At 44.0% G+C, this 21,472-nt stretch overlaps 1 protein-coding gene and 1 pseudogene across 7 annotated transcripts; one reads left to right on the top strand and one right to left on the bottom strand.

The window, feature by feature from the left end:
• The first annotated feature begins 2,202 nt into the window (after positions 1–2,202).
• Positions 2,203–5,113, top strand: ARMCX6 (armadillo repeat containing X-linked 6). 6 transcript variants are annotated; one of them, XR_013998019.1, is made up of 5 exons: positions 2,210–2,327; positions 2,652–2,721; positions 3,090–3,167; positions 3,478–3,572; positions 4,481–5,113. XR_013998019.1 is itself a non-coding variant. In XM_081125891.1 (4 exons), exon 4 carries the CDS (start codon positions 3,624–3,626, stop codon positions 4,521–4,523), a length of 900 nt encoding a protein of 299 aa, XP_080982017.1. In that variant the 5' UTR covers positions 2,203–2,327; positions 2,652–2,733; positions 3,090–3,161; positions 3,478–3,623; the 3' UTR covers positions 4,524–5,113. The 6 variants fall into 6 exon arrangements, 5 of the variants coding, with proteins under 5 accessions (XP_080982017.1, XP_080982015.1, XP_080982014.1 ...); XM_081125891.1 differs by having other exon boundaries at positions 2,203–2,327; positions 2,652–2,733; positions 3,090–3,161; positions 3,478–5,113; XM_081125889.1 differs by having other exon boundaries at positions 2,652–2,733; positions 3,478–5,113.
• A 12,036-nt stretch (positions 5,114–17,149) lies between these two features.
• On the bottom strand, positions 17,150–18,728 carry LOC308550915 (protein ARMCX6 pseudogene; annotated as a pseudogene). The gene is made up of 2 exons: positions 18,636–18,728; positions 17,150–17,752 (listed from the first exon to the last, which is right to left on the bottom strand). The product of its transcript is annotated as a protein ARMCX6 pseudogene (transcript).
• Positions 18,729–21,472: the final 2,744 nt, after the last annotated feature.

Genomic DNA, 21,472 nt, shown 5'->3' on the forward strand with positions numbered 1-21,472 from the left:
TTTGAAATGGTCAGGCAAGTAACATGCTCTTAAATATTTGTTGGTGAATGTATAATGGAGAGCAAAGTAAATTTTAAATGCTAGTCCTAAGGTTTCTTGGTAGGAATTGTAGATCAAGATGAGAAAATAAGAGAATTGAAAGGGTTATTATTCCCATGAGGTTTAGGAAGTTTTAGAAAGGGAGTGGATTCAAACAGGAAAGATATGATAGACTGGGAAAATGGTGGTCAGGGGTTATACACTGGAACAATTGGAAAGTATGCCAAAGGAGAGAGTTATTTTATACTAGTAAGGAGAGGTAAGAGTGGATTTTTTGTTCTTGAAGCTGTGTTAAGCTTTACCTACTCCTTAGTTCTTTCTCATGCATATATTCAAAACAAATAAAAGCCACTTATATAAGTACTTAGCAGTCAAAAATTGAATGATGGACAGCTGAGTCTTCAAGTTCAGTTTGTATGTATGGCTTAATAAATAGAATTCACTTGTCTATGATAATAAAATAAAATACAAGAAAAAGAACAGTATAAGGCAAGGATGGCAAAACAAATGAGATAGCAGTTTAGAGAGAGGGAGTATGATTTGTGAGTTTGGACTATAAAATTTGAGGAAAACCAGAAAGTTGTGACTTGTTCTTGACTTCTGAATATTCACCAGCAAGGCACTATGGGCTCCCTGGCTCACCTCCTGAAAAGGCCTCCCCCCACGGGGCCTCTCACTCAGGGAGCTTCCTGCTGGGGTGTCATATTTCAATGTTCTAAGAAGGACGCTGCCTGGAGGGTCTATATTTAGCATGTGACTCCCCAGCAGGGACAGCTGGATGTCTGGGGACTAACTTCTGCATACTTTGTCCCTGAGTTCTGGAATTATTCTGAGGGGATCGTAGGGGTGGTTCAGTGAAATTTTAACAGAAGACGGGGAATGAAAGGCCTCTTTCTCCTGCAAACTGCTTGGGGTTCTCTGAACTGTGCTTGTGAGGGGAAAATGACATGGTTCTCAGGGGTATTGCAGTGATTTACAGACACCCACAGATCCTCACCACTATCTCCACTGGAAGATGCACAACACTAAATACTGCTAGGGTGAAAGCACATGAATGACAGACACCAAAGATATTGCACCAGGGTCATGGTTAAATGAAAAGTCCATCTATTGAGTCTCACTTTTATCAATGGGATAAAAGGGAATTCTCTAATTTCTGGTTGATTTCTGACTACACCATGCAATTTCAGAATAGATTTTAAATAAAGACCTTTGAATGAAGAACAAGGTAATCTGTGAAGTTACTAATTTGAAAGGCACATCTGAAGATATATGATTCATTTGAATTTGGGGGTCTGCATAAAGTCTGTCCTTTGAAGCCAGAATGAAATCCATCCAACAATTTTCTATGAAGATCTCAGTAGTATGATGCCTAATACTTTGAGTTCAGCCAGGAAGAAGAAAGAGATACCGGTTCACTTATCTAAAATGGTCATAATTAAAATGCTGGCCACCTCACTATAGATTCATATTATCCATCAATTTATAAGTCATATAGAAAGCACACTGGTTTTGTTTGTTACAATATCTTTTTAAATTTTAATATGCTGTTTGAAAGCCTCTATGTTCCTGTGCAGTCAGAAGAAAATATTCTTAATGCAGTACAAATTAACTTAACCAAATCAATGAGGCCTCCCTATTAAATGGGAAATCTTTATAAGTATATAGATAGTTGAATTCTTTTTTTCCAAGTGGCATACCTTTATTGTATTTTCTGATTACAAAATAATGTAGGCTGAGTCAATAAAAAAATGAAAGAAGGAAAAAATAGGACATAAATGAATCAAAAATATTAATGAAAACCCCACTACTACTTGGGCTTCCTTTTCTGATCCCCCCGCCCAATTTTGGTGCAGTGACTGCATGTGGAAAAGGGTAGAAATTGAGGGGCGGGGCAGGAGTTTCGGAGCCAAGGAAAGGATATGACATTCCTCCAAGAAGTATAAGTAAACGGTAGACCCAAGAGAAGGTGCTGCCCCTTCCTGTAATTAGAGAAAGTCCAATTCAAACAGCAGAAAGCCATGACCATTTCTGGTTTCTGCTATTGTTATAGGGGAGAAGAGTGGCGGGGACCAGTGTGATGGGGGGAGGTACGGGGCAGGCTGGCGCCTGCCGCACTGCTTATGGGAGTGGAAATTGGGGGCCAGAGCTCACTGGTGACGTGGTCGTCACGTGACCGAGAGCTGCCTAGAGCTGAACTCCTTGCTAGTCGTCTCTGTCTGGGTACCAGCCCCCTATTACTCTGCAGGCTTATGAAGGAAGGAGGAAACTAGCCTCGGACTGTGCAGGTCGGTGGGAGTGTGGGCTTAGCTTGGAGAGAGGTGGGGGTGGGAGAGGGCCAAGAACGCCACCAATCCAGGTTCGGGCAGATTGGGGCTATGCCCCTTCTCACCTACTTTCTAAAGACGACCCTCTACTCCCCGTCCCCCATTCGGTGCCCATTTTAATAGAGAACTGTCGGACTTCGGGCGGGGGGTGAGGGGAGTGAATGGCGGTTACTGAGACTGCGAGGAAAGAAAAGGTACACAATCCAAGGCACTCTTGTCCCGAGTGCTGCTCGGTCTACCAAGAACTCCGTCTCCTAAGTCCCCTGTCTGTCTGCACGTTTGTAGGTCTGTTGGCCCATAGGTCGCCACAAAAGTCGAGGCGAGGGAAGGAGCAAACTGTCTTGGGACCCTGCATGTCGGTGTGAAGGTGGGATGAGCCCTGGACCGTGGATAGGGGTGGCGATGCGGGTGGCGGAGGAGGGAGGGCTGAGATCAGAGCCCACCAGTCCCAGTCGCCCCCTCCTGGCCCCTTCCTTCTCCACACCCCCTCCCATTTCGGTGCAGGGAAAGGGGTGTGGCAGCCTTTGCTGGGGAAATGGCGGACGACAAGGGAGAGGGCGCGGGGAACCCCGCATAAGGAAAGCCCGAAGGGTGTGAGAAATATTTTGAACTCAAAGGCTGAAAATTCAGAAAAGCAAGTATTGGGACCTGCTTTCTCAGTGCTGATCCATCCACTACACTTTCAGTTTTTCACTGCTGTCTTTCCATCTGTCCTTCTGCCAGACTGTCCAACAATCACTGTGGAAGGAGCACTGACAACAGAAGACAAGAGAAGAAGGAATTTACCTGACTTTGGTAGAGGTTGGTGGGAGAAACTCTCTGTGAACATTTGAGGGTAGGGGTTGATGGAGGAGGAGACTACTTGATGGTTAGCCTCTCCATGTCATCCTACTGGCTATCATAGCACAACCCCAACTCCTGCCCTTCTCTGTGAGGCCTGGAAGAGAAATGGTGGATCCTGAGGGTAGAAAGAAGATGAGACAAAAAAACAAAGAAACCTTTTTCTAATAACCCACCTCTCTAAACCAGAGCTCAAAATCCACTCCATCTGTTTGGTGAGGCACAAACTCAGGCACAGCCCAAAATACTAATACTATTTTTTCACCCATAGATTCATCACAAGAGAGCTACAGGAGCCTGGGAGAGACGAAAGACCACTACTCTCCACCATTACAGACCCTAGCCCTAAGATTCCTCTTCAATCAGGTGGATAAAGGCTCTTTCCTATCCGGCCACCAGGCTGGCACAGACTTGAACATGGGCCGGGCGCGGGAAGTGGGTTGGATGGCAGCAGGACTAATGATTGGGGCTGGTGCCTGCTACTGCGTTTACAAACTAACCATAGGAAGAGATGACAGTGAGAAGTTGGAGGAGGAGGAAGAGGAATGGGAAAATGACCAAGAGCTGGATGAGGAGGAGCCTGAGATGTGGTTTGATTTTACAAGTATGGCTCGGCCCTGGAATGAGGATGGGTATTGGACGGAACCTGGGGCCCCTGGTGGAATGGAGCACAGGCCCTCAGGCGGGGGCAAGGCCAATCGAACACACCCAACAAGACAGCGTCCATTCCCCTATGACCATAAAAATACTTGGAAAGCTGAAAGCTTTAAAATTTTCAGTTGTGCTCTTGACCTCTCCAAGGGTCCTTTCATTCAGGGAAAAATGTTGTTTGCTCAGCCTGAGGATGCTGGTTTTTCATTTAGCCGCAATATCAATAGTCATTTGGCCAGCCTCTTCATTGTTGGAAACACGATCCCCACTCCTGACCCCACTGTTAAGGAGGCTTTATGTGCCCTGGATAACGTGAATGCCAGTGTGGAAAATCAGGGCCAGATTAAGATGTACATCAATGAAGTGTGTCGGGAAACTGTGTCACATTGCTGCAACTCATTTCTGCAGCAGGCCGGATTAAATTTGTTAATAAGCATGACAGTTATTAATAACATGCTTGCCAAGTCCGTTTCAGACCTGAGGTTTCCTTTGATATCAGAGGGAAGTGGATGTGCTGAGGTTCAGGTTTTGAAACCGTTGATGGGTTTGTCTGAAAAGCCAATCTTGGCAGGGGAATTGTTGGGCCCCCAGATGCTGCTCTCATTCATGTCCCTCTTTATCAGGAACGGAAATGGACAGGTTCTCCTGGACACCCTGGCCTCTTAAATGGCCATCTCGAACAGAATGGGACTGAATCTACCCAAAACCCGTTTGGTGAACACTCACTTGTGTTCTCATTCAAAGACTCTGCAGTGGGTGCTATAGAAGATCCAGCCTTAGCCAATCACCACACCATGGGGTGAAAGTTACACTTGCTAAATCGAGGACCATGCTCTTATTGGTGGGGCAGGGGTTCCCACAGAGCTTTGAGTAGCTTCTTGGTTTTGCAGTCTACAGGCAATGTGCATTGTAAATTACTCCCTTACTTCTTCCTGTGGTAAAGGGCTCATTTCAGCTGCCAGCTGTGGATAAAGCATCATGAAGGATGCTTGCCTGTGGTGGTCTCCCTGTCTAAGCTGTACTGTTTTGTGGAGACCAGACACATATCAGAGCTTATGCTGAAAATGCATTTGTTGCTGCATAGGTTGAATTCTTTTTCGTTTACTCTTTCCTCTACACCAGTTGATGGATGGTGAACCTATTCATCAGAAAAGTGCACTCCCTTTCTATGTGCTGTACTGACATAACCTCATCCACCCAAGTCTACATTTGTATGTTTCATCAATAAACTTGTGTGCTTCGACTGGCAAAAATGAGACATGGTACTTGTCCTTGAGTTGACAGTCTGCATGAAGAGAAAGACAAAACTACAGGATAAATGCTAACTAACTGGGGCGGGGAGGGGGGAAGGGGGGCATTTGCTCCAACAAATGCACTCTCATCAGTGCTCACAGAAGGCAGGGGTAGAAACATCAACAAGGGGTTGGGGGCTGGGGAAAGTGGGGGTGTGGAGGGGGTTTGGTGTAATTAGGATAAAATGTTGGGAGGACTGAAAGAAAACACCTGTGAAGCAGGCAGCACAGTGCCTGGCACCTGGCACAAGAAACCCCTTGATGAAGGCATCTTTTCTTGACTGCTGGCCTAGAGAGGAATGTCAGTAGCCTTGGGTTTGTCTACACATCCTTGGAGGCCACTGAGCAACCCATCCCTGTGCATTTAATGGACGATTATAGCAATAATGGTTTCCACTTGCTGAGTGCCTACTTTGTGTTGTTCTCTCTCTTCCGGGAAGCTGCTGTTAAACCTACTTCCAGGCCCCTTCCCTTCCTTGGGATCCCAAGACCAAATTCCTGGCAGAGTGAGAAGAGTGCATTGGCCCCTGCTTCCCTGGGTGGAACTACTTTTCTGCACCATCCCTGGTACCTTCAGTGGGATCCAGGAAGAGGAGAGTGGAGTTCTCCACCAACTTCCTGCGGGGGTCATAGAGCAGCTGCTGAGGGTGCTTGGACTGGCTGTGGCTATTCCATTGATCAAGAGACACTTCCTCCCCTCCATCCAAGCTCCCAACACCCTTTGGAGGAAAGGAAGAGCCCAGCCCTACCCACTGAACCACTTCATGGAAATGGGCAACTCATTTCCAGACCTGTGTCAGCAAGTCTTAGACCCTGTGTCACCAAAGCCAGGTTCCCTGCATGTTTTGGGTGCTTTGGGCAATGGTCCTGTTCCTCAAAGCTCTGGAAAGCTCAGTGGACAAGAAGCTTCCCTTGGACAGTACTGCTTCTGTGCCCATTGCCGTCTCCTGGTCTCTTGGGATGCTGCTCTGGGCCACTGTGCCCCAGGCATCAGTGCTCTCCAAGTGCTCTGCCTCCTGACTATTCTCCATAGAGAGCATAGTTTTATTTTAATTTTCCTCCCTTCTCCCAGAGTTTGGGTTGCAGGTGGATCACAGCTCTCCTGCTTGTACCCATTGCCCTATGCTTCAGGCTGTCTAGTGGGCATTGGTGCCTGCCAGGTCCACCAGCCATCTCAGGGATCCTCCAAACAAGAGTGCGGACGCAACCTCTTCCCAGGTCCTGGTACCTTGGACGGCCGGCACATGACTTGAGATTGCAGTGACACCACACCCCCAACAAGGATCATCCCCCTGGGGCTTTTTTGCTGGCTCTGGAGCCCTGTCTTGTTTCCTAAGAGCTGCTAATGTGACCATCTTTTTCTTCCAAGCAAGTCTCAGGTGGGCTGGGCAATCTGTTTTCCATGTAGGATGGCCCTGCAGACAGCTCCTGCACCCACTTGTCCCAGTGCAGTCAGCTTGGCCCATGCTGTCTTCTTTAACCTCAGCACAAAGGCAGAGGGTTTTCTCCTTCCTCCTGGCTCAGGATCCCAAATTAATACAGGCCTCTCTACTCCTCTGCACTCTGCCGAATTCCCTTTTGTGTCCTGCCTCAAGCAGTTTGTCCCCCATCTCCGAGGCAAGCACTTGGTGCTTGCAGGCCATAACTGACTCCCAACGCAGGGAGGGCTTTGGAGACTTTCTGCCCATCTCTGTCACAAGGAAGCCTGCCAGCATTGAAGTGTCTCCATGGTGTGGTCTTGGCCCAAGTCAAGAGCCTCCTCTCCATTTGCTGGCATTGTCCTTCCAAAGACACTCCCTGTGTCTGGAAGCTCAGGCCTCTGGTCCACCCTTCATCCCTTGGTGGGTTGCTGTGCCAGGGCAGCAGCCCAGTTCCCAGTGGATTCTGCCTGGGGACGTGGAGGGGAGTCCAGAGCACAGTTGCCAGTCAGGGTCCGATTAAGATATTCAGAGACTATCAGCACTGGAAAGACTATGGCTCCCCTCCCATACTGAATTCAAAATGAAACAGCAAGAGACCTCCAAGCACAGAACTTTCCTACCTTCCTGCTGCGACTAACAGATTCTTTCTGGGTTTCCCAATGGTAAACATTTGACATGGTCATCAAAGCTTGAGCGTGTCACACTCTGTGGGGAGGTGCCCTGCCCCAATGGGGCTGCCCCAGCCTAAGCTGTCTCTTGTGTCAATCTGGAGCTACTACCACAAACTGACTGCCTTCTAGTCCCAGAAAGGGCCTTGGCTTTTCTTCTTATTCATCTCATTATTACATACATCTACATTTGGTGCCTGTAGATAGCACATTAACTCCCAGTGCCCTCCCCAGCATGCTACATCTCCTGGGGATTCTGGGGGCTTTACACACACACGCACCCCAGCCCACCATAGGTGCATGCAAGATTGCAGACATCCAGCTTCCCAGCTCATACATCCAGTCCCAAACTGCAGCCTCACCGTGGCCCTGTGTGCCTCTCTGAAAGCAGTTTCAACCACAATCCCTTCACTTTGAAGTGCCACCCATGCACAGGCACAGCCCTCACCAAGTCAATCTCGAAGTTGTCATAACACCATTTGGCTAAGAATGACAGCTGTGTGGAGGACTGGCTCCCCACTCCCTTCTAAGGGCCACTGATTGGTCTGGGATCCAGACGGGCGCTGCTCCGGAGCCCAGCATAGTCTTGCAGAAGATTGGCCAAGCCCTTGTCTGCTACACATGCTGCATGCACCACCTCACACTCTATCACTTCCCTCCACTCTTTGGCATGTAGTGATCCAAATTTACTTCTTTTTTCAAAATGGATAACCAGTTAACCCAGCATCATTTATCACTCCATCCTCATGCTGCAGAGTAGCACATTCTGGGATCCTCATGCACCCAGTCAAGCATCCCTCCTGTGGCCTCCTGGTGTTGATGTCCCTCTTGAGGCACACCCCTTTCTCCCAGGAACCTCTCATTTAGGAACTTCAGGTTCCTGGGTGGTCTATGACAGGTGGTGGGTGTGTTGGCAGGGAGGGGTGTGTTGGTGCTTGTGAGCAAGCCTGTGCCCCAGGTTCCTTCTCAGGACATACTCTGGCCCACAGAAAATGTAGGAACCCTCACCCTTCTTATTTCACACCATTGGAAACTGGGGACTGGTTTCTTCCCTCACCAAAATTACTTTATTTGTGAGAGAGAAAAGCAAGTTTTTTTCTATGTATAGACTTGCTATCCATACGGTATCCATTAACCACATTTGAAATATGGCTATTGCCATGCAGTGGTTTCTCTCAACTCTTCCTTCGATTTTTTCAGTGGTATATTTGATCAATCTAAATTTTTAAATTATCTTTCAATGTTTTCCTGTTGGACTTTTATATTTTTATTTTACTTAGGACAGTCTTTCACACTCCACGTTTATTAGAAAACAGTTGCCTATATTTCCTTCCAATATAAGTACAGTTTCCTTTTTAGAGTTAGCCCCTTTATACTACTAGTAGTGTGTGTGTTTGTGTTTGTGTGTGTGTGCGTGCGCATTTGGTTGAGGTAGACTTTGTACTCAAATTTTCTCTAAATGTATATTTAATTATACTAAAGTCATCTATTGTAAAATAAATTTTTTTGTTTGATTGAAATTACACTGAGTTTATAGGTAAACTGGCATGGATTAGCATGTACAATTTTCTCATATAGGCATATTTATTTAGGTCCTTTTTTATCACTTAGTAATTTTTCTTTATAATTATCTTTCTCATTTCTTTTGGGGTTATTCCTATTTATTTGTCTGTTTTTGTTGGTTTTGTCAGTGGGCATGGTCTTTACCTTTTCCTATAACGTTATGCTACTTCGACCTGCTGTCCTTATTTAGTGTCTCAGCGTACTGGACATATCTGTGGTTTCTGCTGCTCTTGGAAGAACAGTAAAAAACTGAGATAATAAATTGCCTCATCATCATCACTCTTTTTTTTAAAATATATATTTATTGGTTTCAGAGAGAGGAAAGAAGAGAGAGAGAGAGAAACATCAATGATGAGAGAGTCATTAATCGAGCCCACAACCCGGGCATGTGCCCTGAGCGGGAATCGAACCCCGATTGCCTGGATCCTAGGTCGATGTTCAACCGCTGAGCCATGCCCGGCCGGGGCATCATCACTCTTAAACAGGAGAGAAGTAGGAAAGGACAAGGCATTAAGCCCTATTGTTGCACAAATGCTTTCTCAGAACTCTCACTATAGACCCTTTCATTTCTTTCATTTTACTTTTGTATTTTCTTTTTCCCTTTCACCTGGTCATGGAGTACTTCAAACTGGTTCTTCTGGTTTATTCAATCATGTTTCTTTAACCCTGGCAAGGTCTCTATTAAGCCATCAGTGTTCTATTGTTCTTTGTTCTTGGACATCTGCATATGGGATGTTTTTTAAGGAAGGAAAGGCAATCTGATGGCTCAAGTTATTGTCACAAATAGGCCCTCCAAATAACCATGTTGCACAACCCTCTGTGAATAAATATTTGCATCTCACAAATACCAATTGTTAATATGTAAATATATATCTAGAATTCTGTATTTTTTATTATCGAGGACTTTAATTTGGGTAGTAGATGGATTTAGTGACTTTCTCAACTGGAGAGGGCATGTGGAGGAAAGGAAAGTAATGGCAAATGTTCCCACCAGCCTTCTCTCTCAGCCTTTTCTACCCTGTCACTTGGACTGTCCTATGTTGGACCCCAAAGGTTTGCAGCTTGTGCCTCAGGAAGTTAGAAACTAACCCCAGTGTTCTGAGATTTTCCCATATCTTATCTGGTCATTTCTAACACCCACCCCCTGGCTGTTTTTCCTTCTTCTGCCCTTTCTTCCTCCATAAAGTTCCTCTCTGATGAACACTTCCTTTAGGTTCCAAGTTCTCACCACTTACATCTTACAACAAAGGTCTACAGTCAGAGTCTTCCAGACCTGCTTAATCTCTTCATTAAAACATTCAAATTCATGGTGAAATATTTGGTGACAATTTTTACCTACTTGTTTTTCAGATGAGTTTCTTTTATCTGCCACGTATTTTTCAGGTCCCTTTTTCCTTTTTTTCATGTATTACCTGTATTTACCTCTTGTGCTAGTTCCATTTTGATTCCCCATCTTTAAGGGATTTCATTGAACCAGTTATTTGCAGAAGGTTCATCTATGACAAGGGCCAGGATTGTCTTCCCTGATACCAAGAATTTTCCTTATGGACCAAGTCATTAGAAAGAGGTAGCTGTGGGGCTGTTAAAAGTGAAGTCTCTCCTCTCCCTTGCTTCTTGGGGACAGACTCATTTCCAGTGCTACCTTGAGAACAGATTACTTTCTGCAAATATGACCTGTCTCTGTGACTCCTTATTTGGACCAATCTCTTTATGCTTCTTATTAGGGATCTCCTGCTCCATGGTGGCTCCAGCTGTTAATTTGTACATGCTTCTTATATTTAAGAAATATACAAATTTGTTAGGAAGGTAGATCTCACATTAAGTGCTCTTATCACAGAAGGGAGGAAGGAAGGAAGGAAGGAAGGAAGGAAGGAAGGAAGGAAGGAAGGAAGGAAGGAAGGAAGGAGGAAGGAAGGAAGGAAGGAAGGAAGGAAGGAAGGAAGGAAGGAAGGAAGGAAGAGGGAGGGAAGGAAGGAAGATATACAGTCTTCTCTCACCTTTGTGGAATTAGGTGTTGTCTAGTGGCTGACTTGAGAATGCAGAATCACAGCTAGAGTTCCTGGAAACCTAACAGAACACTCTCAAGCATAAAATCAATTTACAAATTCATAAAGATGCTCTCTGTGAAGGAGTTAGAGCCCAGTATACTGCCAGGCTTGGTTTGGACAGAGCCTCTAGTCAGGTTCAGAAAGGCAAACAATTCCATGTTCTCTGCCAGCTTTCCTGAACTTTCTTACTAGACAGCATAGGGGGCAAAGGAACACACGACACAATTTCTTTCTGTCCTGGCAACTGAACTTGTACCTATTAAGAGAAAAACAAGCGACACAAAAGATGCTTAAATCATATCCTTTGCACCTTTAGTTGAAGTGTTTTTTAAATTAATTTTCTTAGCATTCATCACGCTCCATTGTATTTTACATTTCCTTTGCTTGTCTTCTGAACTAGATGATAAGCTCTATGAACATAAGAATGATGCTTGTTTTGTTTACTGCTGAATCTCCATATGTCTCTCAAATAATTAGGGCTAAGTGTCTACTCAATTTTATTGTCTAGGATTCAAGCTGCAATTCTGGTTCTGGACAAAAGTTTGTGCTTATCTACATATTTTTGAAGTATGTTCAATAAATGTACATATGTTTACAAAGAGAAATTTGTTTTCAAAAACGTGTTAAACAATCAATATTTACTATATGGTATTAATTAACTTGAAAAATGCAGATACATGAAAAAGACCAGAACCTTACACACCCTGTATCTTGAGATCCCTTTCTCAGATCTTTACACCTTCTTTACTTTCCAGGAATCTCATCCACTGCTATGGCTTCCATTATCACCCATATGTTAGAGGTACTTCTAATTGTCTTTCTTCCCTAATTTCCTTGTAGTTTTTAGACCCTCTCAATTCATTTTACTCAGTCTCCTTTTGTTCATGAATTCACCCACTATCCCAAATCTTCTGTCATCTTTATCCACTTTGGTCTGGTCAACCATGCCTTTGGTCTGTTTAACTGTCATCTTAAAACCAACCTTTATTGCTTTCCCAAGTTAGTATCACAATTTCCTTGATTCCGTACTTACCTTTGATGTGATTACTAGCTTTTTTTGTTGCAGTACATGTTCAAATAACTTCTTAGGAGAAAGAAGGTCCACAGGAGGTAAACTTTCTGAGTACTTTAAGTCCTGAAAACAGGTTTATTGTCACCACTACCTGCTTGATAGTATGCTTAGAAATAGAATACTAGAGTAAAGTATATTTTCTAAGGATTTGAGGGCATTTATACATTGATGTTTAGGATCTAGTATTATGAATAAGAAGTCTGATGCCAGTCTGATTTGTAGATGACTTTTGCCTTATCCTCAAAAAATTATAAGGTCTCTTTTTAATCCTTATTATTCTAAAATTTCTTGAGGATATGTTTGAGTGTCCTTGTTTATTGAATATATTGGACACACAAAACACATTTCTTTTTCATTAAAAATACAAAGAAAAAATAGTATTTTTTTTTTGTATTTATACATAGATTCACAATTTATACATAGATTGTGGATCTATGTATAAATCATCCACAATTAACAGCAACAATTTTGTATGGCCCTCAAATGATGTTATAAATATCTAAATGACCCTTGGCAGGAAAAAAAGTTCCCCACCACTGCTATAAAGGTATGTATCCAAATAATATATAGTATTGTTTCACATGTTAAAAATTATATAAATGGTACTGTATCTTTTTACAAATTACTTATTTGACTCAACATTAGGTTTCTGAGAATTGTCTAGACTGATCTAGAGATCTAGTTCACCACTTTTATGCTTTATAAATTCTGTTATATAAATATATGATATATTACTTATTCAAAAACCTACATTAAATATCAACCTTTCAGTAAGCTGAAACATCGACCATCAAAATCAGCAAAAAGACAAGTATGCACTCTATCATTAATACTGATATTCTGGAGGTCCTTGACAGTGCAATGAGATAAGAAAAAGAAATGAGCTATAAAACACTGAATAGGAAGAGATAAAACTGTCATAATTTGTAAACTATGTTAGCCAACTTAAAAAGTTAGAAAGAAAACTCAGGCAAAACAATAAAATTAATATGAGGGTTTAACAAAGAAACCTACTGTAAAATAGCAATCCTACATCAAGGGCTTTTATACAAACCAGCATTAATTGTTTTCTATTAAATTTATTTTTGAATGGGAAATGTGTGTGTGTGTGTGTGTGTGTGTGTGTGTGTGTGTGTGCAAAATTCACAAGGTACAAAAGAGAAAAAGAAAAATGAGACATTTATTTATTTTTCCGAATGCAATCTTTTCTAAATGAAAAATCAATATGTATGCAAGGAGCCAAAAAATGCTATGCTTTTCTTTGTGTATCCTTATAAAAATATATATATTACAAAATGTAAAATCATATAATATAATATATAATGCAATAACATATACAATATTTAAAATAAGAGTCACAACACAGGTAATTTAAAAATTTAGATTGATCAAATATACCACTGAAAAAATCGAGGGAAGAGTTGAGAGAAACCACTGCATGGCAATAGCCATATTTCAAATGTGGTTAATGGATACCGTATGGATAGCAAGTCTATACATAGAAAAAAACTTGCTTTTCTCTCTCACAAATAAAGTAATTTTGGTGAGGGAAGAAACCAGTCCCCAGTTTCCAATGGTGTGAAATAAGAAGGGTGAGGGTTCCTACATTTTCTGTGGGCCAGAGTATGTCCTGAGAAGGAACCTGGGGCACAGGCTTGCTCACAAGCACCAACACACCCCTCCCTGCCAACACACCCACCACCTGTCATAGACCACCCAGGAACCTGAAGTTCCTAAATGAGAGGTTCCTGGGAGAAAGGGGTGTGCCTCAAGAGGGACATCAACACCAGGAGGCCACAGGAGGGATGCTTGACTGGGTGCATGAGGATCCCAGAATGTGCTACTCTGCAGCATGAGGATGGAGTGATAAATGATGCTGGGTTAACTGGTTATCCATTTTGAAAAAAGAAGTAAATTTGGATCACTACATGCCAAAGAGTGGAGGGAAGTGATAGAGTGTGAGGTGGTGCATGCAGCATGTGTAGCAGACAAGGGCTTGGCCAATCTTCTGCAAGACTATGCTGGGCTCCGGAGCAGCGCCCGTCTGGATCCCAGACCAATCAGTGGCCCTTAGAAGGGAGTGGGGAGCCAGTCCTCCACACAGCTGTCATTCTTAGCCAAATGGTGTTATGACAACTTCGAGATTGACTTGGTGAGGGCTGTGCCTGTGCATGGGTGGCACTTCAAAGTGAAGGGATTGTGGTTGAAACTGCTTTCAGAGAGGCACACAGGGCCACGGTGAGGCTGCAGTTTGGGACTGGATGTATGAGCTGGGAAGCTGGATGTCTGCAATCTTGCATGCACCTATGGTGGGCTGGGGTGCGTGTGTGTGTAAAGCCCCCAGAATCCCCAGGAGATGTAGCATGCTGGGGAGGGCACTGGGAGTTAATGTGCTATCTACAGGCACCAAATGTAGATGTATGTAATAATGAGATGAATAAGAAGAAAAGCCAAGGCCCTTTCTGGGACTAGAAGGCAGTCAGTTTGTGGTAGTAGCTCCAGATTGACACAAGAGACAGCTTAGGCTGGGGCAGCCCCATTGGGGCAGGGCACCTCCCCACAGAGTGTGACACGCTCAAGCTTTGATGACCATGTCAAATGTTTACCATTGGGAAACCCAGAAAGAATCTGTTAGTCGCAGCAGGAAGGTAGGAAAGTTCTGTGCTTGGAGGTCTCTTGCTGTTTCATTTTGAATTCAGTATGGGAGGGGAGCCATAGTCTTTCCAGTGCTGATAGTCTCTGAATATCTTAATCGGACCCTGACTGGCAACTGTGCTCTGGACTCCCCTCCACGTCCCCAGGCAGAATCCACTGGGAACTGGGCTGCTGCCCTGGCACAGCAACCCACCAAGGGATGAAGGGTGGACCAGAGGCCTGAGCTTCCAGACACAGGGAGTGTCTTTGGAAGGACAATGCCAGCAAATGGAGAGGAGGCTCTTGACTTGGGCCAAGACCACACCATGGAGACACTTCAATGCTGGCAGGCTTCCTTGTGACAGAGATGGGCAGAAAGTCTCCAAAGCCCTCCCTGCGTTGGGAGTCAGTTATGGCCTGCAAGCACCAAGTGCTTGCCTCGGAGATGGGGGACAAACTGCTTGAGGCAGGACACAAAAGGGAATTCGGCAGAGTGCAGAGGAGTAGAGAGGCCTGTATTAATTTGGGATCCTGAGCCAGGAGGAAGGAGAAAACCCTCTGCCTTTGTGCTGAGGTTAAAGAAGACAGCATGGGCCAAGCTGACTGCACTGGGACAAGTGGGTGCAGGAGCTGTCTGCAGGGCCATCCTACATGGAAAACAGATTGCCCAGCCCACCTGAGACTTGCTTGGAAGAAAAAGATGGTCACATTAGCAGCTCTTAGGAAACAAGACAGGGCTCCAGAGCCAGCAAAAAAGCCCCAGGGGGATGATCCTTGTTGGGGGTGTGGTGTCACTGCAATCTCAAGTCATGTGCCGGCCGTCCAAGGTACCAGGACCTGGGAAGAGGTTGCGTCCGCACTCTTGTTTGGAGGATCCCTGAGATGGCTGGTGGACCTGGCAGGCACCAATGCCCACTAGACAGCCTGAAGCATAGGGCAATGGGTACAAGCAGGAGAGCTGTGATCCACCTGCAACCCAAACTCTGGGAGAAGGGAGGAAAATTAAAATAAAACTATGCTCTCTATGGAGAATAGTCAGGAGGCAGAGCACTTGGAGAGCACTGATGCCTGGGGCACAGTGGCCCAGAGCAGCATCCCAAGAGACCAGGAGACGGCAATGGGCACAGAAGCAGTACTGTCCAAGGGAAGCTTCTTGTCCACTGAGCTTTCCAGAGCTTTGAGGAACAGGACCATTGCCCAAAGCACCCAAAACATGCAGGGAACCTGGCTTTGGTGACACAGGGTCTAAGACTTGCTGACACAGGTCTGGAAATGAGTTGCCCATTTCCATGAAGTGGTTCAGTGGGTAGGGCTGGGCTCTTCCTTTCCTCCAAAGGGTGTTGGGAGCTTGGATGGAGGGGAGGAAGTGTCTCTTGATCAATGGAATAGCCACAGCCAGTCCAAGCACCCTCAGCAGCTGCTCTATGACCCCCGCAGGAAGTTGGTGGAGAACTCCACTCTCCTCTTCCTGGATCCCACTGAAGGTACCAGGGATGGTGCAGAAAAGTAGTTCCACCCAGGGAAGCAGGGGCCAATGCACTCTTCTCACTCTGCCAGGAATTTGGTCTTGGGATCCCAAGGAAGGGAAGGGGCCTGGAAGTAGGTTTAACAGCAGCTTCCCGGAAGAGAGAGAACAACACAAAGTAGGCACTCAGCAAGTGGAAACCATTATTGCTATAATCGTCCATTAAATGCACAGGGATGGGTTGCTCAGTGGCCTCCAAGGATGTGTAGACAAACCCAAGGCTACTGACATTCCTCTCTAGGCCAGCAGTCAAGAAAAGATGCCTTCATCAAGGGGTTTCTTGTGCCAGGTGCCAGGCACTGTGCTGCCTGCTTCACAGGTGTTTTCTTTCAGTCCTCCCAACATTTTATCCTAATTACACCAAACCCCCTCCACACCCCCACTTTCCCCAGCCCCCAACCCCTTGTTGATGTTTCTACCCCTGCCTTCTGTGAGCACTGATGAGAGTGCATTTGTTGGAGCAAATGCCCCCCTTCCCCCCTCCCCGCCCCAGTTAGTTAGCATTTATCCTGTAGTTTTGTCTTTCTCTTCATGCAGACTGTCAACTCAAGGACAAGTACCATGTCTCATTTTTGCCAGTCGAAGCACACAAGTTTATTGATGAAACATACAAATGTAGACTTGGGTGGATGAGGTTATGTCAGTACAGCACATAGAAAGGGAGTGCACTTTTCTGATGAATAGGTTCACCATCCATCAACTGGTGTAGAGGAAAGAGTAAACGAAAAAGAATTCAACCTATGCAGCAACAAATGCATTTTCAGCATAAGCTCTGATATGTGTCTGGTCTCCACAAAACAGTACAGCTTAGACAGGGAGACCACCACAGGCAAGCATCCTTCATGATGCTTTATCCACAGCTGGCAGCTGAAATGAGCCCTTTACCACAGGAAGAAGTAAGGGAGTAATTTACAATGCACATTGCCTGTAGACTGCAAAACCAAGAAACTACTCAAAGCTCTGTGGGAACCCCTGCCCCACCAATAAGAGCATGGTCCTCGATTTAGCAAGTGTAACTTTCACCCCATGGTGTGGTGATTGGCTAAGGCTGGATCTTCTATAGCACCCACTGCAGAGTCTTTGAATGAGAACACAAGTGAGTGTTCACCAAACGGGTTTTGGGTAGATTCAGTCCCATTCTGTTCGAGATGGCCATTTAAGAGGCCAGGGTGTCCAGGAGAACCTGTCCATTTCCGTTCCTGATAAAGAGGGACATGAATGAGAGCAGCATCTGGGGGCCCAACAATTCCCCTGCCAAGATTGGCTTTTCAGACAAACCCATCAACGGTTTCAAAACCTGAACCTCAGCACATCCACTTCCCTCTGATATCAAAGGAAACCTCAGGTCTGAAACGGACTTGGCAAGCATGTTATTAATAACTGTCATGCTTATTAACAAATTTAATCCGGCCTGCTGCAGAAATGAGTTGCAGCAATGTGACACAGTTTCCCGACACACTTCATTGATGTACATCTTAATCTGGCCCTGATTTTCCACACTGGCATTCACGTTATCCAGGGCACATAAAGCCTCCTTAACAGTGGGGTCAGGAGTGGGGATCGTGTTTCCAACAATGAAGAGGCTGGCCAAATGACTATTGATATTGCGGCTAAATGAAAAACCAGCATCCTCAGGCTGAGCAAACAACATTTTTCCCTGAATGAAAGGACCCTTGGAGAGGCCAAGGACACAAGTGACATTTTATTTTTTATTTTATTTATTTATTTATTTATTTTAAAAAATATATCTTTATTGATTTCAGAGAGAGGAAAGGAAGTGGGAGAGAGAGGGATAGAAATATCAATGATGAGAGAGTCATTGATCGAGCCCGCAACCCAGGCATGTGCCCTGACCGGGAATCCAACCCCGATCTCCTGGATCCTAGGTCGACGCTCAACCTCTGAGCCACACCCATCCGGGCACAAGTGACATTTTAAATATCTTAAGTATCACAAAAAAACTGATAATTTCCATTGGGCAAATTGTGATTCTTCTTTATTAGGACCATGTCCTTTTGGGGACTCCTTGGTTCCTTACTGGCTGCAGTTTATTTTAACCTTATCCCTGGGACTGGGCTTTTCCTGTATCTTTGACTAAGGTCCAGAGCCCTTACCTATCCTTACCCCTGACTTAAGTTCTCTATTCCTCTGTTCTTTTCTTTTTTTAATTTTTATCCTCACCTGAGGATATTTTTTCCATTACTTTTCCAAAAGAGTGGAAGGGAGAGAGAAACATCAATGTGAGTGAGACACATCGATTGGTTGCCTCCTGCATGAGCCCCAACTGGGGCGGGGGATCAAGCCTGCCACCGAAGTAAGTGCCCTTGACCGGAATCGAACCCAGGACCTTTCAGTCCGCAGGCTGATGCTCTAACCACTGAGCGAAACTGGCTAGGGCCTCTGTTTTTTTGTTTTCTTTTCTTATTGTGGTTGCACTCTCTCTTGATTAGTAGGTGAACACTAGCAACTTCTAGCCCTGACCTCCAGACTTGCTTGCACTAAATAACTAATTTGAGTATATCCCACATGTATGACAAGTCACAGAATGTTCCTACACTTGAAAATGCCATCTGGTTGTGATGTTCTAGGAAGAAGATTTTTGGGCTGTCTTTTCCTGGACACAAACCGCAGTAACTGCCATTCAACATGGTACTAGGGGCAATGCAAACATTCAGAGCTTTGATCTAAGTCTCCACAGATACACATGTCAAAACTCAGGTTACAAGGGTATCAACATCTCTCTTTTTTGATTTAGGGTCTTAATTGTCAAACATTTCTACTCCGTTTTTTTTTCTCCCTTAAGCTTGTTTTCTCAGAGGTACAACATTTGATTTTCCCTGCACCAAAGTGAGAGGGGAGGAGAACAAAGGCCGGGAGATGGAGAAACTGATTTGCCTCTAGGCCTTATATTCTGACTTAGACATCCCTCCTAGATATCAGACTGTGTGGAACAATTTCCTTCCTTCTTTGCCTATATCTATGTCTACCGGTAGAAAGACAAGAGAGAATAGAGATTGGTAGATGTACATATGTCCCTTCTCTCTAGAGTGAGAACTCTGGCTTTCAAATATCTCCTATTTATCTCAGGCACACTTTCCACCCTGGTTTTCAGTCACTTTCACCACCCATCTTCTCCCCAACAAATGCCCACCTTTTCCATTCTTCTGCTCCTACCCATTGTTTTGACCTGTATCTTTCCCCTCAAATTCCCACTTTTCTGTTCCACCCCTCATTTCTGCCCCATTGATATTGAAGCTTCTTCCCCAGAGCCAAAAAAATAAAAATAAAAAAATTAAGATTAACTAATGCTTTTCTAAAGACAGGAGTAAAGACAGGACAGGTGTGGATAAGCGGGTTCTGATTTCATGTTTGCCTCTACTACCCCCTTGTGACCCATTCAGGTCCTACAGTTCCTTGAAGAAACATACACTTCAGTTTCTAGTTTAAAATCCCATAAAGTTCTTCCTCTTCCTTTTCCTTGAGTTGTGCCGCTCCCTACAGACAGCAAACAATCTAACAGATAAGGACTGGTGAACATTTAGTGCTGGGTGGTAGGTCAAAGTCCTTACCTTTGATTCAGGACTGTCAAAAGATTCTCACCTCTCACTCCCAGATCCCAACATCAGCTCTCCCCCTACCCCATGCACCATTTAGAAAACTAAGATGAGCTGGTAGGTAACCTGGGGGTGTAGGGAAAGCTGACTTGGCCCCTTCAGGCCTCTGCCCTCATCCCCACGCTGGCCCCACACTAAAAACAAGGTTCACTCTCACCCTAACTGGCACACAGCCAGAACAGTATCTTCCTTTTTTACTTGGCTACAAACACGTCTCTCTAAGGTCAATAGGAAGCTGATGGCTGGACCAAAAGTACCACCTCTCCACAATTCTTGGTCACCTGAGATACATGTAACCATTGAGCCATGGTCCCCAAATTCCCCTCCCTCCAGCAGTGATGAAAAAGTATACCAGCCTCTTCCTTCTCCCCAGAACAACAAACCTGTCATTCTTTTTTTTTTTCTATGCCAATGCTAGAAACGAAAAGAAAATGCATTTTAATTTTGCTGAAATTTGCCTTTCTTTAATTTCCTGAAGCAACTATGTCTATTTATACTTCTTCGTCTTCTCCTAGAATGCAGGGAAACAGCCCATCTCTTCATTTCCCTGCTTTTCAGCTACTAATATCCATTATCTTTCTCTGACTGATGAGAAAGCAGATTTCATGAAATAAAGCATGGAGAAAGAGAGATTGTAAATATTTATTTATTGCCTCTGTTCATTTTTCTTGGAAATACGACTTTTAAATATATATTTGTACATGCTTCTATATGTATAAGTTTTCTGGAATGATGCTTGCCAAAATGTTACCACTGGTCATTTCTGATAATGGGATTTAATGCAAAGCATATGCTAGCTGCAATGTCAAATGTTAAGGTCAATAGGACATAGAGATGAACAGATCTGTCTCTTGAGCAAGACCACTTGGTTTCCCAGACAGGCCTCCACAAGGCAACATTTACCTTGCTGAGTACACTATACTCCAGTCTCCAAATTTTAATTTTGACTAAAAATATACACAACTGATTACTTTATGCACAACAGAAATACATGCATATGTTCATCAAAGGACATATAAGAACTTTCGTAGTAGCACTTTTCACACTAGCCCCAAACTTGAAACAACCCAAATATCTAACAACAGTAGAATGAATAAATAAAATACAGTATATTTATATATGAAGTTTAAATTCATAAATTACAGTAGATATATATGCAACAGTATAGATTAATTTCACAGACAATGTTGGCAATAAAAGATTAAAAGAATATATACTGTGTAAACCATTTACATAAAGTTAAAAAACATACAAACCTAATCTATGGTGTTAGGAGTCAAAATAGTAGTTACCCTTGGGATGCATTATTGACTAGATGGGGGCATGGGGAAAGCTTTCAGTGTGCTGTTAATGTTTTGTTACTTGCTCACTTTGTTAAAATTTATTGAACTGAACATTTATGATTTGGGTACTTTTCTATAGATATGGTATATGTCAACAAAAATTTACCAAAAGGTCTCAATAGTGAGTTATAAGGAAATGAGAGATGAGTAAATGAAACCAGTCCTTCTGCTGATCTGGTGAAGCTGGACAAAACATCTTTTATTAATTATCCTGAAGGCACTAGAAGGCTATCAAGATAGTGAAGAATAACTAGTTCAAAATAAGAGTGGGGAAAGTTGAGCTTAGTGCTAAGACCACTTTTTCCAATGGAGCATATACAATTATTGAGGGGACTGTTGAAAGGCTGTGCAGAATTTTGAACAATTTGGAGGCTAGAAAGATAGATAATGGAATCTAAATCTTGCTAAGGGTATACTTGGTGAAATTCAATGCCT

This window comes from Miniopterus schreibersii (genome assembly GCF_964146895.1).
Source record: "Miniopterus schreibersii genome assembly, chromosome: X".
In the NCBI taxonomy this organism is placed as follows: domain Eukaryota; kingdom Metazoa; phylum Chordata; class Mammalia; order Chiroptera; family Miniopteridae; genus Miniopterus; species Miniopterus schreibersii.